This window comes from Xiphophorus maculatus, chromosome 12 (genome assembly GCF_002775205.1).
Source record: "Xiphophorus maculatus strain JP 163 A chromosome 12, X_maculatus-5.0-male, whole genome shotgun sequence".
Lineage (NCBI taxonomy): Eukaryota > Metazoa > Chordata > Actinopteri > Cyprinodontiformes > Poeciliidae > Xiphophorus > Xiphophorus maculatus.
Genome location: NC_036454.1, coordinates 7,667,639 through 7,688,298, shown reverse-complemented (window position 1 = coordinate 7,688,298; position 20,660 = coordinate 7,667,639). Strand labels below are relative to the sequence as shown.

The 20,660-nt window shown below is 36.8% G+C and overlaps 1 protein-coding gene across 3 annotated transcripts in view; it reads left to right on the top strand.

Annotated features, from left to right (window-relative positions):
• The window catches only part of LOC102222437 (collagen alpha-1(XXVII) chain B-like), an 81,756-nt gene that overhangs the window by 41,278 nt on the left and 19,818 nt on the right, over window positions 1-20,660 (top strand). For 2 of the 3 annotated variants that reach the window (XM_023343771.1, XM_023343773.1), the window contains exons 13-36: window positions 1,948-2,001; window positions 4,293-4,337; window positions 4,602-4,655; window positions 4,784-4,828; window positions 5,023-5,076; window positions 5,278-5,331; window positions 5,966-6,019; window positions 6,141-6,194; window positions 6,270-6,323; window positions 6,388-6,456; window positions 8,773-8,826; window positions 9,060-9,104; window positions 9,270-9,323; window positions 9,510-9,563; window positions 9,765-9,818; window positions 10,352-10,405; window positions 14,528-14,581; window positions 14,926-14,970; window positions 15,653-15,697; window positions 15,796-15,849; window positions 16,376-16,429; window positions 16,516-16,569; window positions 17,471-17,524; window positions 17,938-17,991. In XM_023343771.1, the coding sequence (XP_023199539.1) occupies window positions 1,948-2,001; window positions 4,293-4,337; window positions 4,602-4,655; window positions 4,784-4,828; window positions 5,023-5,076; window positions 5,278-5,331; window positions 5,966-6,019; window positions 6,141-6,194; window positions 6,270-6,323; window positions 6,388-6,456; window positions 8,773-8,826; window positions 9,060-9,104; window positions 9,270-9,323; window positions 9,510-9,563; window positions 9,765-9,818; window positions 10,352-10,405; window positions 14,528-14,581; window positions 14,926-14,970; window positions 15,653-15,697; window positions 15,796-15,849; window positions 16,376-16,429; window positions 16,516-16,569; window positions 17,471-17,524; window positions 17,938-17,991 (1,266 nt within the window). The remainder of the gene's footprint in view (window positions 1-1,947; window positions 2,002-4,292; window positions 4,338-4,601; window positions 4,656-4,783; window positions 4,829-5,022; window positions 5,077-5,277; window positions 5,332-5,965; window positions 6,020-6,140; window positions 6,195-6,269; window positions 6,324-6,387; window positions 6,457-8,772; window positions 8,827-9,059; window positions 9,105-9,269; window positions 9,324-9,509; window positions 9,564-9,764; window positions 9,819-10,351; window positions 10,406-14,527; window positions 14,582-14,925; window positions 14,971-15,652; window positions 15,698-15,795; window positions 15,850-16,375; window positions 16,430-16,515; window positions 16,570-17,470; window positions 17,525-17,937; window positions 17,992-20,660) is intronic. The other variant, XM_023343772.1, reaches the window with a different exon arrangement.

Genomic DNA, 20,660 nt, shown 5'->3' with positions numbered 1-20,660 from the left:
TATTTTTCTGTCAACCCGAATGAACTTTTCTTCATTGGTGAAGGAAAACATCTTTACTGCATGATGCTGCCTCCACCATGTCTCACTTTATGTAGGAATTGGGTTTTCTGGATGATGTCAAATGTTAGTTTTCTTTGACACACGGCAAAGTTTTGAATGTGGGTTATAAAGTCTTATTATGGCTTTGTTTTTATTACAATAGCTTTCCATGAAGGTGAGATTTACAGACTACATCACGAATAGTTGAACTAACAGACAGATTCTCTTAGCTTATCTCTGCTGCTCTTCTAGTGTTACACTGGATGCCTTGACTGATTCTTGAAGCAGTGCCCATTTTTGCCAGTTGCCTTAATTCAGTGAAAGTGGATAGCCATGTTTTGGTTGGATATTGTTTAATAATGTAATCCGGCTTTTAATTCTTGGTCTTTAATTCTGCTGTTTGTTTACTGATGTTATCTGACCAACCGCTGTAACTTTCATAGAGTGTATGGATTTGAATTGGTACTAAATTACAGCCAGGTGAACTCTACATAATGTAATTACTTGTGAATTTTAACTTAGGGGTGTAAGAGGAAGGAGGGGGTGAAATCCAATCCAAAATTTTTAAACTTTTGGGAGGAACTTTGAAAAACCATGTATCAGTTTCTTTCTTCTTTTTTTTTTACTTCCCCATTATGTGCAACTTGACATTTGCAACTTAACGTCTTTTCAAACCCTGTAGAACTAGTAATGATGATCAAACTGAACACATCCTGGTAAAAACCAGCTTCTTATTCTGTGCTTTGCTTCATGCAGAGGGTCTTGACTCTTGACTATTGAAAAATAATTGCTTGCTGGAGGCATGGACTGTGTTGAAGTTTTACCCAGTTGCTAACGTTTGGCCATGACACATGCACCAATTTGACTCTATGAAGCTTTCTCATAAGATAACCATCCTACACCATGAAAAGAGAAGTACTGAGCTGAATGAGTCGGCTGTTAATGTTAATTCAATATCTGGAAGCGTTACCAACAGGGACTGTTCATTTGCCACTTTTAGCACTTGCCATTGCTGAAAAAGTACACTCAGACTACAATTTTAAAACAGCGTAGAAAATCGACGTCATTGTTCAGAACTTCTCCTTCTGGTCGCTGATTGGCCCTGAGGAACCAGAGGAATCCTCTTGAATGGGAGAAAGCCCAGACTGAGCTGTGAAGTGAAAATGAAATCTAGCAGAATTTGCCTAGGAAAGCAATGGGTAGTCTACACTAAACCTGTAATTCTTCAATAATTTTTCTAATATTGCAATGAAGCCGCTAAGACGTTCTTAATACACAAAATCTTCTCCTCTCAGCCTGCCAATAGGGAGTGAGGGAGATCTCTTCTTTGCTGCCATCTGTCATTTGTGTCCCAACAGCTCTCACTTTTTGTAGCCAAGCATTGATTCATGATATTTGGCAGGTTGCATGTTGACCTTGGCGTTCTGACAGGCACATGATGAGCATGTGGCGTCACGGCTGCATTATATACCTCTTGTTCTGTTTCTATAGTTGAAGACAGAGGACCATGCAGCAAAAAAAAAGAAAAAATGCACAGTCAGCAATTTCTTGTCCAAAGCAGCTTTATTCAGCCATTTAGGCAAGTCCTGGGGGTTTTGCTTTGGGGGCTGTGCGCACATATAGACTCTCGTCACTTGAAAACACTCAGCCGCGGAATTTCCTCAGAGTCTCCCAGGAATGAAAGTACTGGAGAATATTTAATGGGATTTGCTTGGCTTGACTCTGCAAACTTCTGTTTTGGGAGCCACTTTGTCAATCCCCAGTGTTTGGTGTAATCACTTAAATGGCAAATCATGTGATTTCTGAATACATTCAACATTAAAATTAACACTCTGAGTGTGTAAACATTGCAATATCACGCAGTTCCCTTTCTGGTTAGCTAACCATTTTGTTTGCGTGTGTTCTTAGGGGTTTCCTGGTGACTTTGGAGAGCGGGGACCACCTGGCCCTGATGGGAACCCAGTGAGTGGAACTACATTAAAATGAAATACGCCTTTCATGCAAACACAATTATACCCCAAAGAGATTTAAATTGATTTCAACTGCTGATTACACAGTGCACTGTAATTTCACACAAAAAATCAACATTGGTTCTCATCACTTCTCCTGCAGCTGCAAAAAAGCAGAATCATTACTTGGAGATCCAGAGTAACTGAGTCTAAGCTTTCTTGCATATTCCTTCACAGCAGGACCAGTTCAGTCCGATACAGGAATGACCACAAAGCAACTCCCTGCAGTTGTTCCACTCACCCATCATCATCCATGCTGATGTGAGGGCACCAGCAGTTTGACTCACTGCTCCTCTTTTCGTAGTTTGACCCTAACCGCTTGTGATTGACAGGGTCAGTGTTAGATTAAAGACTGGCTGACCTCCAACAGCCTGCTGCAGGCTACATTTCCTCTCCCTGCAGTGGGAAGCGGGGATTTTCCATTTGGCCTGATTCATGTTGTTTCGTTCAAAGAGAGACCCAAGGAGGTGACAGGAAGGCCACACTGTGCTGTGCTGTGTCCTCCATCTCTCCCCTTTTTGCAATGTTTAGAGTGGATGGAAGCAGGGTTTGGACAACAAGCCAGCCTGTATTAGTGGCTAAATCGCTCCCTTGAAAAGCTAAACATAGTGGGGAAGAATTTTATTCAGCTTATTAGAGCGGATAGGACCAGCATTTATCAAAAGAAATATAAAACATATTGTATTCTTTGAAATGGTTGACTAATACAGACCCACAATCAAGATTAAAGAGAGTACACCCTTTTTGGAGCATAAGAACATGATCAAAATGATCTGGTTTTGGCCATTTTCTAAGTTATATACATGTAATTTTGACTCCAGAAGAGTTTTGTAACAAAACTGAAGCCAAAATAAAAAGCTGTTTAAAAATCATGTACATCCTTGCTGCATCTGTAAGAATTGAGAAGGGAGGGAGAGCTGCTAATCAAATGACCTTGAATAAGTGAGAATCAGCAAGATTGACCAGCTTTAAACATATATCAAAACCAGCAGAAAGTGTCTTTCCCTTAAAAGTATGTTGCTGTTTAACTTAGCTTTGCACCGTTTTATCTGAACAAAGGAACAGAGTAATTAGGACAGATGAGACCAAAACGTCATATGACAAAAAAACCCCCAGAAAACAAACCAACATGCAAACAAAATCCATCACCTTGGTACAAACATAGGAACTGGGCTCAGTGAAGTCATAGTATTGGACCAGGTGTTGTGTGGTCAAATGTGAAGCCAGAAGCCAGACACATGGATTCACTAAAACTGAGTAATCAACAGCAAAATGATCCCAGATCTCAACATGATTGAAATGTGGGATCATTTTGGGATCACATGAATGCTCTGTTGTGATTTTAAAGAGTGTATGTTACCTAAAATGTACTTTTTTTTCTTTTCTTTTTTTTTTTTTGCTTTATATGTTTTTTTCATCAAAAAAATACCCTCCATGTCCTGTAGTTTTGCTTTGATTCTTTCATGCATGAAATCCTTGAATCTCCCGTGGGCAACCATTGATGGCTGCATAAACATTTACTTCTACAAAACTCCTCCTCTCAGCAGGAGTCTCCAGCCGAGCTTCCGCCTCACAGGTCATCCCTCGCCCACGCTTCCCTCACTTAGCTCCTCCAGACTAGTGGCAGCAGCAATTACCCGGTGAAATTGCACATCTACGGAATTTATGGCTGGGAACATCATAATGGAGGAACATTGTTGTGATGAAGATGGATTGTCAGAAAGAACAACAGCTTCTTAAAGAGACAGAGACCCATTTTCAAAGTGTCAAATTGTAAAGTCTTTCTTTTGAGTTATGTGTGATTTATGCAGCATTTTATAACTGACATATGTACTTTAATGTGTGATAAAATGGCACCATGTGCCTGAAAAGTACATAATGCCCCCCCTTTATAAGAATTGTGCAGCTTAACAGTGGAAAAAAATGGGCCAAACCTCCCCCTTAATGATTTGAGAAATGGATAAAATCATATGGAAAATAACCCTATGTAGTTGCTGCTGAAGGAGGTTGTAGAAAACATTTGAATTTGATTAACCACAGGCCACTCATGAAGTTTTTCCATTTTGGCTACATCTTTGTTTAGTCAATAATGTCATGGTATTGTGTGCTTTGTTTCACTTGATCTTTTTTATTAGGTTCTAATAAGTTCAAGATTAGAACTGAAGGAAGATGTTTCACCCTATTTTCCTTCACCACATAAACGTATCTTAGTTGCATCTAATCTCCTGGTTCTTGTTTGTTCAGGGTGAGTTGGGAGCCCCAGGTCCATGTGGAGTCACTGGCCTCATTGTAAGTGGTGATGAATCTTTTTCTGCTACTGATGTTTTAAACATACTTTATTTTCTCACGTAATGTTGCTTTAAGCTGCAGTTTTAAAATGAAATTGAAGGCATTAACTGACATGAGCAACTACATGTAACAATCGTCTCTCTGTAATTACAGAGAAGATAATGAAAAAAAGGGCTTAGACATTTGTAAAGATTCTATTTTTTTAAAAATTATGTTTTTCAAAAGTGATGTGAAATTTGTATTTGAATGTTGTGTTGGTTTCAGGGAGACATGGGCCCTAGTGGCATGATGGGCTTACCAGGGTTTCCAGGACTCAAGGTAAATCCTACAGTTTGGTTTGTAGATTTGGTACAATATGACAGATTTAGTTGCTTGGATGAATTTTGATTCAAATATGAGTTTTATTGATCCTTTATCTTGATTTTTGCTTTGCTTTTGCTTTAAAGGGAGTACCTGGAAATCCAGGGGTAACAGGACTGAAAGGTGATAAGGTGATCTGCATATGTATTTCTCATATTATTATTTATCTGTATACAGAAATATTTGAGGTGCTAATATATAAATTTATTTTTCTGGATTCCAATCAAAATGAATTCACACCTTGCATAGCTGATCATTGAATGTACAAGAGTAGTAAACTGGTGTTTCCTTTGTGACTAATTTTGATGCGTCTTGTTTGTCAAAGGGGGACGTGGGCTTAACGGGAGAACAGGGGGAGTGTGGATTCCAAGGGGACAAGGTAAGAGTTTACTGATCTGGCTAGAGCCAGATTGTTTTTCAATGACTTTACATGGTCTGCCTTGAGTTAAATCAACTGTTTGTGTGTCAAGGACAAAAGTATGCTTTTCATTTTGTTGTGGAGTAGAACAGATTTATAAACCTGCTCCGGTTGTTTATTTCCTGGTGATATTTGAAGTAAATATGGACTTTTATGTTGCAGGGCAGCCGGGGTTCCCCTGGGTTACCTGGTCCTCGTGGAAAACCTGGACCACAGGTATTTTCTATATATCCATGACATATAATAAAATACTAAGGCAAAGAATGTCCACTTCGAATCATAGAAGTGTTGGGAGTCGAATTTTATATAACAGTTCCTTCAAGTGCATATTCTAACTTTATACAGAACACATGAGTCTGAGGATAGTTTGATCTTTTTTCACCACCTGCTAGCTTTGTTGTAGGATTTGGCTAAAGAGTTTTAAAGGATTTGTTTTATTGTTGCATGAAAGAACATTAGTGGTGCTTGTTATGTTTTATATTAAAATTAAGTAACACTTTAAATCGTAAAGAGCAAATAAACTTTATGATCTTGCATTTGTGACCAAGTATTTAAATGATCATTGATGCTAATTTACCCCCAAAAAGGAATTTTGAACATTAAACTCAGTTTCTTGTATTTGCAACCTATAAAAATAAACTACTTGTTCCCTGTGTAATTCTGTTAGCTACAGACTTTTGTCATTTTAATGTGCAGCCTTAACTCAGATGACGGATAATTGTATAAAGATGGTGTGCGTGTTTTTTCCATATTTCACAAAGTGAAATACTATTACGTTTTCAAATAATATCTTATTTACTTTAACTTACCAAATTATTTTCAAGGTTTTAGTGTCTGTGTCTTTTCATAGGGCAAACCTGGAGATAAAGGCCCTGATGGCATTCCCGGTCCTCTTGGTTCAGAGGTAAATTGACCGTATGTCCTACTTCTGTAAAGAATAAAATGAATAATTTCATCCAGTATATGTCTTTGCACAGTTGTGTGCAGTGTATAAAGCAGTGTTTAATTTTCTGTGATTTTTAAAGGGCTTCCCAGGTGACATTGGCCGACCAGGACAAAATGGTCTAGAGGGACCGAAGGTTAGTAAAGGAACATGTACTCATTTCCACCAGAAGAAATTAAGTGAATTTGTGCCCTCAATGTTTCCTCCACAGGGAAAGGAAGGGACAAGAGGTTTGCCAGGTCCGACAGGAGCACCTGGACTTCAGGTGAGGTTATTTGTACTTATTCTGCAAGCAAGCTAAATATGTGTGAAATGTATTTTCCTTTCAGCTTCGGCAACTTTCTTTTCATCAGGGTGATGAGGGACCAGTTGGGCCAGCTGGACCCGCTGGAGCCGAGGTGAGTGCTGATTGGATAAGCTCTGCAACCGAACACCAGACAGGAAATAAAATGACACTGCGGGAACTCTCACAGAGCACCGTAAAGCACGCTGAGCGGAAGCACACATGTGGCTCTGCCTAAATTTAGCTTCGGATGAATGAGCAGTTTGGGTCTGTTAGTTCTTTGGCTGACTGCTCTTTCTATTGTTGTAAAGCTGTTTTGAAAGCGGTCTTACTGGACAATGTGTCCCCATATTACCAGACTGGTCAGCAAATTGCTATTTACTATGACTGAAAAATATATGTAATTGTAAACACAAACAGTTCTAAAATTTAAATCCAAGATTGACCAGATAAAGGAAGTGTTGTTTTAAATCAAAACTTTTCTTTTTTTTTATCAGAATGATAGACCAAGGTTGACTTCCTTATTATGTAGCATGTTTAATATATTGTACTTACTATATCACTATCTCAACATTAACAGTAGGGAGTGTATTCAAGTTTACTTTCTTTTAATTCAATGCTCTTTACTTACTATTGCACCAATGTCCCCTAAAGTAATTTTACAAAATAAACAGGTTCAGTTCATATCATATCATATTGAAGCCAAATCAGACCAAACTCAAATTTTACTGGTCCAAGATATTCCAGCGTAGCAAGATCATACAATCAAGTTCAGAAATACAGTCCAATGTGTCTAATTCTTTTACTGTACAGTCAAGTTGATAATTTACTGCCAATTAGTAAAAAGTATCTACCTAAGGTAGTTCAGACAATTGCACTGAGTAGTTGACTTTGCAGAAATCCCTCATCTGTAGCAAACATGAAGAATGGCAACAGCAGACGGCCCCCCAGTGGAACCAGACTCTGCATGGATGGCCATTTGTCATCGCTGGGGGTAAAGAAGAGAGAAACAGACAGAAAACAACAAAGTCCTGGCTGGCTCATGCATACTTTCTATTGGAAAGAAAAACAAGTACCTTGGATAATAACAGCAGTATGTTAGTCAATGGTTCAAACAAGGAAAGGGACACAATTAACAACATCTGCAATGGTCCAGGCATATATTTTTGGGACGTAATACAAAGTCAATGAGCAATAGCTTGATGAGTGACAGTGTCCAGAACGCTAACAGAGCTAACTGGCACAGCCAAACATAAAGAGCTAGGCCAGGTTTACGTTCTAGGAAAAGACAAACAGAAGGAGGTTGCAAAGCTAAGGGCAGCAATGTGTCTCCTAATGTTTCTGTCCAGAAAACTGACACAATTCGGCAGACAAACAGTGGTCCAGAGGTATCTTCCATGAAAAGGAAAATACATTTAATTCAGGAATTTAATGGCACAAATAGCTCTGTGAGTGAGTTTCAAGAAAGCTACCATAACCAAACACATAAGCGCTAGACTAGGTATACCTTCTATGAAAATAAAACAGGTTAATGGCAGCAAAAGCTCCACTAATGACTGTCCAGGACAATAACACAGTTAGGCACATCAGACCTAACTTTCTGATGCCTAACATCAGAAAGTTAGGCATTTCTGATGCCCGGCTCAGCATCAGAAATGCTGAGCCGTGCGTATTTTCTATGTGGAAAGCAAAACAGAGTAATAACACAAGTAACAGCAGCAACACTTGTCAATGGCTCCATCTAGGAAAGGCTGGTCACAAATTTAATAGCATAATAATGCACAAGAGGAGAGTATCAGGACAAAACAGAGACAGTGAAAGAGTAGTCACTAACTCTAAACCGGTAGCCGCATAATTTAACCTGGAATAATCAGCCAAACAAATTATAAGCTTCATTAAAAGAAAGTTTTAAAGATCTGCCTACGAACCACCAGGAAACATCAGAGAGCAAAGTGCTCCTTTGGAGTAAATACAGATCTTTAAATGTAAGATGGAGATTATTTACTCATAGCTTTAGATGTGGAAAGAAGAGTTTTAAATTGACATTTGACATCTTTTTCCAAATATATCAAAATGAAAACATTCCTCCCAAGTTAAACTACTGCACAAACTTTACCAGATTTTGTCTCTTTGAGGTTTACTTTAGTTTGTCGTCTCCCAAAACCATAAATGATAGAAGAAAGCAAACGCAAATGACCAAAAGAGTTTTGTTAGTAATGAGGCCTTTGATGCTGGAAATCGTTCTTTGTTGTCTGAATTATTAAGATTCCTTAAGGAATCTCTTTGTTTTGGTAACAGATGTCGCTTTCTTTTATGCCTCATTCTCTGAAGGGAGAGTTAGACTGACACATGACATGCTTCCCTGTAGAGATATACTTTATTTCAATTTGTGTGAAGCTGTACACTTCTCTGATTTTTGTTTTCTGTTCAGGGCAGGCCGGGGAGACAGGGATTCCCTGGACTGACGGGCTCAGAAGGACCCAAGGTCAGACTTGAAAGTGGCACAACCACTTCTGAACTACTGTCATCTTTAAATGAACATTCTCTCTCCAGTTGTCTTTTATAGCAACGTATCAACGAGTATGTGTAAATTAGATGTTAATTCTCAGATACCACAGGGGAACTAACTTCTAAGCACATTTCATCTGAACCAAAAGAAAAAAAATACTAAATGGCTGAATAAGTTTGTGAAATGTTAATTTAGCTACTTTGCTGTAGGGCGAGACGGGGATAACCGGCGAGGTCGGCAAGCTCGGCGAGAGGGTAAAAGCTTTTCTCTCTGTTTCTGGTAATTTGTGTTTGACACCCACTGATCTGCTGTGTGTCTGTTTTATTTGAGCCCCTTAGATGAGCTGTCATTGTTGGGTAGTATATAATAAAGTTCACAGATTCAAAACGCAAGAAAGACTATTTGTTTCTCTTCTTTAGGGACTACCAGGCTTTATCGGGCCTATTGGGGAGTCAGGAATGGCTGCAGAAAAGGTTACTCTAGTCCTGTTTCATCATACTTTGCATGGATCCTGACACATTTACCTCCAGAATATGTCCAGTGACAATAAATCAGTCAATGGGCAGAAAATGCCATTTGAAATTCAATATAACAGCATGCTTAGGAATCATGATTATCATTTGCAGTGTGACATTTGTTGATGACCTTTGGTTTCTCAGGGGGATCGAGGGAAAACGGGTGTCCCCGGACCTCCAGGTGAACCTGGGCCGATGGTAAGGAGTAAGTCTGGACCCCGTCTCTTGTATCAGGAGATATTCAGTTCAACATTTAGAAGGGATGTGGGAGAGATTTCCCCAGAAACACTGATTTAAACCAGTATTTCAGGATTCAGAATCAACTTTGTTAGGGATTTATTTCATGATTAAGTAAGTAAAAATTATTATATGATTTGCATTGCATGCTCAATCTATCAGGGTCACTCTGGACTACCTGGAGAGACAGGCCCACCAGGACTGGAAGGGATTCCAGTAAGTTTGCTATTACTTCAGGTTTATGGCTTAAACGTGGGTAGTATTCTTAATGTGAAAATTAAGAAAACTGGCATGCGACTTGGAGATTTTATTTTTTCCACCACGGCAATCTACTATGGGCATCAAACCTTATCAGTCATTTAAAGAAAGGCCGAGGAATGGCAGGACAGAAGAGGTTTGTTCTGTTCCTGTCCTGTTTATACGTCCAAATGATTTCTAATCATGGAATAATTTACAAGAGTTTGATGTTTTTATAGGAAGTCTCAAGTATTCAACTATTTGTGGGCGGTTGTGGTTCCTAAACCCTACAAATACTGGGTTACACTGTATTTATTTAATAGAAATTGCTTGGAGTGTCTATATTTTTTCCAACTTCTTTCTGTAACTGACTATTCTGCTGCCATAAAAGACACTATACTTTAAGGTTTTAGCAAAACTTAACTAGGGGTGCCACTAAGATTTGCTTACTGTTTATCAGTTTCAAAAGTACTGGATGGTTGAGCTAAAATAATGTTTTTGCACACATTCAGGGCCTACCTGGTTCACGAGGATCTGCTGGCATAAGAGGACACAAAGGCAGGAGAGTAAGTAGCAGGAGTAAATAATAACAGTAGTTCACAAATGATTAAATATTGGTGCTACATATGATATCATGATGTGTTTCTTAGTACTTCTACTGTTTGTGCAGATATACACAAAAATGGTATATTTAGGATCTTACTAGTTATTTCTCATCTCACAATAAACATCAGCAAAATTTGCATGTTGTTGCCATCAAATAGAAAACTTGCATTTTCAAAATGTAATTTTTCAGGAAATGAAAATAACATCTTACTTCTAAATCTACATTTTTGCTACATGGCAAATGTGTACAGAGATTATCTAGATTTAGTTTATGTAATGTATTTGACAGGGACCATGAAGAGGACCATTTATCAAAAACATGAAAAGACTTATAGAACATTTCACATAAAAACATAAAACAATACAATTTGTACTATTTACAGACACATTCAGTTATACATATTGTAAAATGTACATTCAGTAAAAGATAATAAAAAGATTTTTAAAAATGTTATCCTGTATGCATCTCTTGCCTTTTTGATATTATCTAATCAAGTAGAGTCTAAATTAGTTTTGTGTCATTTTGGGTTTGTTTGTTATATTTTTTTCTTTTTTTATGTTGGCACATCAGCATTCCTTTAAAGTCTTGTTTCAAAGTAAGACTGCATATTTTTAAGCCTTTGTGTAATTTTAGCTGTTAGGAGTTTATTCCTTTCAGTGATAAAGGAAAAAGGCAGATTATCCTAATACTGTGTTTAGGACAATTTGACAATGGTACATCGTGTATAGTTGCTATAAATAAATATCTGCCGATATCACTATTTTCTGCTCCAGAGTGCTGTTCGTTAAACATTTAGTGCTTGTACCATTAAAACAAACATGAATAAACAACAAGCACTGGCAGTTATACTGCTGAGATTTGTGTTTTTGTCTCCCTTTTGGGCAGTAAAATGAAAGTAAAATGGCTTGCACTCACACTAACATTAACAAGTGACAATGCCATACAACAAACCTTTCTACTGTGAACTGTCATTAATTAACTGTTTATGTGTGAAATTTAAAGAAAAGCCAAAAAGCAAATGAATAAAAGAAGAGTTTACTATTTCAGTGCAACAAAATAAAAACATATGTTAGTGACATTTCTAAAGCATTTTTTAAACTTTTAAAAAATCACTAGCTGAGCAGGTCCTCCATGTGTTGCCTGGAATGAAGATATTTATGTCTTGTCTTGTAGTCTTTGAGTAGGCCGCCATCATTTCTAAATCCATTATGTTCCATGGCAGATAGAGGATGAAAGTTTTAAAAAAAGACAAATAGTCTGTATTTCAGTTAACCTTTCTGTTGCTTCTCTGTTGACCTCCAGCAACAGAAAATTATGATTTTTGGGTTGGAGCTACAGAACGATATCTGATCCAAGAGTTAAATGCATAGATACAATAACAACATTAATCGGATCGGGCACATCTCTTTTTCAAATGTGTCATCGCAGTTGAAACTTAGAGGCTTCTTCCTTGTTTTTTGGCTGAACGCTGAAGTTCGGCTTTACAGCAGTCTTGTCTTGTCCTTCAAATTGTTTTAAAAGCCAAATTTTGCTGTCAGGAAAAATATCTCCTCAAAATTCATACAGTTCTCTGGGCTTAACTTGCTGTGATTTGGGCTCTTTGTAAGTCAGTCATCACTGTCATTTCCTCTCATGTGTCTCTACTGGAAAGGCTTTCCACAGTGAAAGTAGCAGAGCTCCAAGTCGACTGAGTACTTGTTTCATTAATTTGAAAAACGGGCAATATATGTGAAAAAGTAAACGAAATGAAATATAAAAGAAGTTTGTATGCAGTTGTCTCTCTTTCCCTCTTTTGCTCTGTCTCCCTCTCTCTCTTAATGAATAAAATTGATCAGTGGGGTATCAGTCAGCATGTAGATTAATTAGTTTTCCTCATCTGGGAGCTCTAATTGGATATTTAGCAGAAAGGAATATAGGAAATATGTATATTATAAATGTGAATTTTGAAAATACAATATTGACATTTCAGTTGGACACACATAGATGGATTACGAGATACTTCTTGATTCAATGATTAACCTATTAGTAATTTTATGATTAATGAAATTACTAATTTCATTAATCATGAAACATACAGATGACTCTGTATGTTTTGTCATACAGTCATTTGGGGACATTTTCTCCCAAGTTATCTATGACTCTGTATGAAAAAACAGAGTCATAGAAACATCAAACTACTTACTATGTTGGAGGAATTCCAAGCAATTGAACACTCCAGTTAAAACACCTTTATTAACAAACTCACTGACCTAGAAACACTCAAATAAAATACTAAATGCAAGATTTTTATGCATAATTTGGAGGTATAAGCACCTGACTGAAATATGAGGAAAAGTGTGAAAAAGAAAAAAGAGAGAACTTAAAAAGAGGAATTGGCTATGGTGAGCAACCTTGATCTGGAGCTCAAGGTATCAGTAAATCGCCCTGATAAAACTAATGAGGAGACCTCACTTAGTTCTGAAGTCAGATTGATGTGCAGCCTCTCTGGGATGGCTGGATTTGAACCTCACCAGGTGTAATTTTCACACCGTCAAACTGGAATATCGCTAAAATTCAGAACAAAGTTGATAACAGTCTAAAAGTTAACCTTGTTGGATAAGCTGGATCCTTCAATTTATGACATTTAATTCTTAATTTTAATTCTTTATAGACTACCACCACAAATTTGCCCTCAAATCATCACACATCCTGCATGAATTTGTGTCGAACATTTTTAACAGAAAGACAAGTAAGGGATTCAGCAATATTAGACAAAAATCCAAATATTAAAGACAATTACATGCCACCAAATCTTTAACAAGTTGATTGGGATTGATAAATGTGATCAAGTTTTTCTTGGTTCTGTGTGTTTTTTCAGACCATCCCAAATTCTTCTCTGTGTCTGCATTTGACAGCTAACAGAAGTTGTCAAACTCTCATCATGGAGGAGTTGGTTTTGTGCTACAGTGCACCATTTCTGTCTATAGCCTATTATTTAGGTTTTCAGGAAGAGACGACTCCAAAGCACTACATGATATGTTGCTAGCTGAAAAAAAGAATGTAGAGGCTTTGCAATGTATTGGGAAGAAGTTTCCATTTCTAATCACACATTAAATCCGTACTTAAAATGATAACTGATCAGAAAAAAATATGAGCAATTTCAAAAGTGTACAGATTTCTAAACAGGCAGAAAAAGATCATTACTTTAAAATGCATTATTTGACATGTACTGACATGGATCTAAATGAACAAGCCCAACAGCTTAAGGGTCATATATAGTTTGGAGAATCTCCTCTGGAGAACAAAACATTTAAATATTAAAATATCAATTTGAGGTGATGATCAAGGCATTTTGCATACATCTTGCTCAGAGATTATTCATGTTTGTCCATTTTATAAACTACTGATATATGCATACCGCTTTTATGAACAAAAACAGCTCCCTTAACTCCCAATGTTACAATGTCTCCTGTGATATGTACAAATTGTCTGTGATAAGTTAACGGTATAATTTATTTATGATGTTACTGAGAATGTTTGATCTGTGGATCTTTAAAAAGAGATTTAAATTTGTCCTGTTACTCCATGTTCAAAAAACTGATTATAAATTCTATTTGTAATCTCGCTTTTTATCCCGCAGAGCCGTTTTAGGAATTATGTAGGAAGTAGTTTTATTCTGGTTGGGTTCAATTTATATTTCTTATTTAAAATGCTTTTAGGAATATTTCCAAAAATACAATTTGTTTTTTACTGAATAGTTTGAGTCAATTCTAGGGGCAAGAATAACTGAGCTTCAGGACAACAATTTAACTCTGCAGGCAGCACCACAGTTATGATTGTGGAAAAGTGGGGATAAAGTTCTGCACAGTGGGATTTGGGCACACCACGGAGCTAAATTGCAGATGCCAAGCATTTGCTAAGTAGCTACAGTCCGTTTCTCCAGAGTGGGGAAATTTAAAGCACACACTACTAACAAAACTCTCCCAGCTTTCCTTAGAGTGAATAATGGAAATGCAATTTGTTCAACAACATCAGCCCCGAGGTCATTAAAGGACATCTTTCTAATGCTGTTGATCAATGATAACTATTATTCTTTAAACAGGGTCCAAGAGGACCTGATGGTCCACTGGGGGCAAAGGGGTCAACAGGGGTCAAGGTGAGCATGTGATAACACACTGAAAAGTGACAGTAGCTCAAAATATTAGTGAGAAATTATGGTTGATTTTTTTGTTCTGAAACTTACTGTTATGTCTGGCCTCAGGTTTTTATAACTGCATACATGAAAAATAAATAAATAAATTAACCTGTAGAAAAACAAGAAGTCTATTATTCTTAACTCTTTTTTTCCAGCTGAAGGATATTGCAAGACACTCTTATAAATAAAAATCTAAAGTGCAGAGTTGTTTATCAAGGAACTTTAAATAATAATGATGTTGGTAGCACATTATGACTTGAGGGGGATTTCAGGAAGCTCATTTATCCCATGCTGTTTCTTCACAGGGGCCTGATGGTCCACCAGGAAAATTCGGCCTCCCTGGGGAAATGGTGAGAGAAAAAAAAAATCTATATTTTTCTCTGCTAACAAAAAGTGTTTGAGCAAAAGCTCCAGTCCTGGTTGTGCATTTGTTCAAGTGGTATTTCTAAAAACGTCAGATCAAAGAACTAGTGTGTTGGCTTGAGATGTTATAAAACAGATACTATGTCTGTTTGATCACATAGTAAAATCATGTGAAGTTAGGACGTCCCTTTTAATATTCAGTACTAAACAAGGACATTTGTGCATATTAATGCCCAATCATTTTTTATATTTGCAAAACAAAAGAGATTTAACTTCTGGTGAAATTTTCTCCCACGTTTGGTAGAAAATTTTTTTTTTTTTACTAGAATACCCACCTTTGGAATAAAACAGCATTCTCTTTTTCACATATTTTCACATTACAACTACCGTATAAACCTAAACCAATTAGAAATGGCAATTATGCTTAATTTGTTAAATATCTTTGCCAAGGCCTTTATTATTATTATTATTATTATTATTATTGATAATTCAAGTAATCTACACTTAATGACGGACAAGTAACCAATAATTACCCTGCATTGTGTAATATAAAACTCATGATTTCTGTAGAAAATGCCAGCAACCATATTACCCTTATTAACTTTATTAACCTAGAATATTTATCTTGTCCTGTGATCACATTTTTTCATTTTTGTGGTTTTGCTGCAGGGAAAGCTTGGTGAGCCAGGCGAAGTCGGGCCAAAAGGGTTTCCAGTAAGGGATTAAGGCTCACAGAGTTGTCTGTTAGATTGGGTCAGATCAGTTTTAGTTTTTAAGCATGTGTATGAATACCATCAATGTTATAATTTCAGGGTATCCCAGGACCCTCAGGACCACCTGGAGCCAAAGGAATTGTAGGAGAACCAGTGAGTTGATTATTCAAATTGAGCTTCTATGTATTTTAATAGTGTAACCCTTTAACTGTCAGTCTAAGGGAGAACTACAGTGTTATGTTTTTTTGGCTCTTGCATAAATTCTTTTATTTCCCTGAGCTTTTCCTAGAAACTTCTATCCAGTTGGAAAAGCTTAAAAACATCCTAATCCTCTTCTTCCTCTCCCTCTGTCCAGACCTCATGGACATGAACAGCAAAGTATGGCAAAGCAGGGACAATTTGATTTACTCCATTTCCTCTTTGTAGAGGCAGCTTTATTGTAGTTTCAGTGTGCCTCTATATCAGCGGGTCAGTTTTACTCACATTCAGAAGCTTTGGTTTATTGTTTGAAAGATTCTGAGCCTTCCAGATGATCTTGCCCCCACAAATACTCACTTTCTACTGAGTTCTTATCCATTTTCCTATTTTTTCCCATTTGCTGTCACTGTCAGAGGTGTTTATCTTATGCCAGAAAACGCTCTTAACCATTTTTATTGATGCCTCTGCTGTGCTGCTGCAGGGGTCATCAGGTCCAGCAGGAACGATCGGGCCACTGGGGGCAATTGGACCAATGGTTAGTTGATCACACAGCTGGCGTCAAAACTCAAGCAGCGTTTTACATTAGTGCCAAATATTAAAGGCTATAACTGTTTCTCAAAGGGACCTGCTGGAAATGCTGGGGAGAAAGGGCCGCCGGGTGAATCTGGAGAGAAGGTGAGGAGAACAAGATATGAAAAATGAAATGCCATGGAATTATAGCTGCTCAGTACTCCAGATGCATATGTGGAGTTTTGAAAACACACTGCCTTTGCTGTAGTATTTATATCCCTTAAACTGAATTACATTTTATCCTGTTACAAACACAAACTTCAGTTTTCTCAACTGGGATTTAGACCAACACAATGTGGTGCAAATGTGTGATGTAAAAAGAGAGCTGTACTTGGTTCTTAAAGTTTCTTTAACTGTGACATCCATAAAACGTCAACTCTCTTTTTTCTGAAACCCCAAAATAAAAACAAGTGTAAACAATCGCCTTTAGGTTGCCTTTTGAATCAACTGTCCACATGAGCGTTAAAATTCAGTGGAAATCCAGTTCTTCTCCAGAAATCTCAGATGTTTAATACAGAACATTTACGAACAAAGATTATAAAAACCAAAATAGAATGATTTTCATTAAAACATATTCAAGTCAAATGAAAGTCAGTAGGACGACTTGAAGATTGCTGTTCCAGATTTCGCTAGCTGAAAAAAAAGAAAGTTAGTTTCTACATGTACAAAGCTGGCTGAGACATTTAAACAAAGACTGCAGCTGTAAGTGTTGTGAAATGTGATTTTATTGATGTGGGGGTGGTCAATGCAAATCCACGGCACTCATCTGTAATAAAATATGAAAACCATGTCTTATTTTGTAAGTGGTATAATTATGTGGACAATCAAGGTGAATTATTGTGTTTTTAACTCCAGCTGCTTTAATTAAAGTGCCACGTTTGGGTATGCATCCTGCAGGAAAGTGGGAATCACAGATTTAACTTTGCAATCAAAGGTGGTAGCTGTATTTTGGGGCACTGAAAAACATAAAGCAAATACTTCATAGTCTTGATTGTTTGCTTAACAGGGTTCTGTTGGCTCGCCCGGCAGCATTGGGGAGCAGGGCCTGACTGGCCAGAGAGTGAGTATAATTTTTTCTTCATGTAGTTTTCACTCTGAAAAACTCTCAACATTACTATTGTTCATTTACACAAAAGTGAATGCTAAAAGGAGGATCAAGCACCATGATATCACAGCTTAAATGTGCTTCTTGTTCATTGATTCTTCAGAATGAAATGAGACTTTGTAGTTGTCTGTAAAAATCTACATTGAACTGAACTCAGGTTGTACCTATTAAAGTGGCAATAAAAGCATGAGACCTCTGAGCTCCAGTATTTATTGTCCGTCAAACATTATTTCTAAATGATCATTTCAAGCATATGTTTTTGAGGAGACACCTGGAATGTATAAAGAAGTAAAAGCATTTACTTTTTAAATATTTCCTTGTCATCCTTAAATATAAAAACTATATATATTCTATGATTTGTGTTTCAGGGTGAGACAGGCATTGATGGGGAGGCTGGACTAAGTGGACCACATGGTACCATGGTAAGTCTAAAAAAAACACTAAAATTTTACAATTTCAAACCTGTTGAACTCTTTTTTTTATTGCACTAACTTATTGCCGGTAAATGAAGCATATTTGGCATGTTGGCTGCACAGTGTTGATGCTTGAGGAACAAAGTGAGCAGAAGTTATTAAAGCTGTCTGTCATACACTGCAACTTGAGCAAAAAACTGTTTCTAAAATAACTGAACAGAACCAGTCCAAGAGTCTGCTGAGCTTATGGCTGTACAAGGCAGTTTTAGTTACACAGGATTGGAAAATGCTGCAAATGGATCCTGGCCTTCGTGCAACATTTTGTTGGAAATCTTGAAAACATTTGCAGCTTTCGTTATTTTTTGAGAGCCAAATTTAGTGTGCTTGTGGAACATCCAACTTGAGATTTTACAAAGAAAAAAAGGGGAAAAAAATCCGGTATGTTGATAGCAGAACACAATAAAACTCACAACCTTCTGTTTGGTCAGTGTAGTCATGAGCTGAATTTGAGAATATTATTACTTATACTGTGACTATATTTGCAGTGGCTAAGGCACAGTACCATTTCTTCAGTTAACTCTCATTACTGTCTCCACCTTGAGTTTCAATGATGTCCCAGTTGCTTCGAGGATTTGGTTGAAGGCAAAGGTCAAATGCTTACAAGCCCTTAAAATCAGTGCACTTGGAAACAATAAGGTTGAAGCTGTGCTTGTAGAAACTTCTCATAACTGAGAAAATACCTGAATAAACATTTTCTCTAATAACATTTTACATCTACATCTAGATATGTTTGCCATTATTATATTTAGCTTCCCTGTTAATGTTAATCTGTATTAAGATTACATTATCACCACAACAGTGAATACAATTTGTCAATTGACGCTAGCCAAAGTATTTTGTCTGATATCAATTTTTGGTCCTCTCTAAAACAGAATCAAAAAAAGAAAAAATACATAACTTCTCAGTTTTTATGTGTTTACACAAACAAAAACACTTTTATATTCTAAAATAATGTATTCTGACTTATTAAAATAAATTGGTTAAGCACAGTGCTGTGAAAAAATCTTTTCAATTTACAGATTGCTCTTTTTGTTGCACTTACATGTTTCAGCTCATCAAGGAAAAGCAGAGAAAATATAAAAGGAAGTTTCGAGAAAATATCTTAGAAAGCAACAAAATATGTAAAGAAATTCAAGAAGACATGAGAAACAAAGTAACTGAATTCTGTCGGCGTGGAGCGAGTTACAAAACCAATCCTAACACTTTGAGACTCCAGTAAACCACAGTGGGAGCTATTATCCATAAAAGTAGAAAAGATGTAGCAGTGGGAAACCTTCCCAGGAGTGGAAAACCTATCAAAATTGATGACTCATCCAGAAGGTCAGAAAAGAACCTGAAACAGAATCTGCAGCTCTGCAGGCCTCGCTTGACCCAGTTAAGGTCAATGTTCTTGATTCAACAGCAAGAAAGAGGCTCTGCAAAAATGGTATCCCAAAAAAACATAAAGGCCTGTTTCACATTTGTAAAAAAATATATATCTCTGATGTTCCTCAAGAATTTGATAAAATATATACTGTGGACTGATGAGATTAAAGTGGGAAATTTTGCAACATGTCATAGAACAAATCTCATGCAGACTTTGTGTTGATGTTGTGATGGAACTTCACAAATTGGACAACTTAATGTAATTTACAGAATCATGAATTCTATAAAGCTCATGCTGTTTGACCATCAACATCATGGAGAAGGATAATGTTTGGCCATCAGTTTGTGACCTTCAGCTCAATCACAGCAGGACATCATTAAATCTGGTTCTGGGATGTATTTGTTTTCATGATGCAAAACATTTCAAAAGCAAGAAATCTAAAAAGACATTTTCACACACCATTTTACGCCAGCTAACTTCAGTTTGCATACAAAATAATGTGTGTTGCAGGATTGGTCACTGTTCACATGATGCAGTCATATTAAGTCAAATATGTTTACACATTAGAAATCATTAGGAACTGACTGTAGCCTCTTGGATACTTGTCCTGTTTTTCAAACAATATTTTACCCACTTCCTGAGTTAAATATCTTCCTTCTTTAGAGTGAAACTGCATTTTTATTAGCATTTCTATATGCTGCAAAAATACTGTACACCTTGGAAGGGTATACATTTATTTACTTAACAAGTTTTCCACCACATGCTTTTCTTGCAAACACATGTCTTGTGTGGGATTGAAACAAATGCTTCTTGTTCTGATAATCAGACAGGAAATAGTGGGAGTAATGTGTGAACAAGTGTGAAATAAATAAAAGAAACAGTGAAGACAAAAAGTAAAGACTTGTTTTCTATTCTCTTTGGAAAAATAATATTTTGGATTTTTGGTTAAAATCACGTGTTTTAGTCTTAGATGCACCGTTTTGTCCCTGTATGAGGTTATATCTTCCACTTTCAATTCTTTTCCTATTAATTTTTTATTATATTTCCTTTGATTTTACACAGAGATCTGATTAAGAACAGGTTTATATAATTTAAAAACTCAAAAGGACCAACTGCTTCTTTCAGAAAAAAATCCTCTAGGACTGAAGTTCTCGCGCTTTGGCCTACTTCGCTGTGACATAAAATGTTCAGGGACCATAAACACCTTGGAAATAAATATATGTCAAGTCACATTTCTGTATTTCATCTTTGA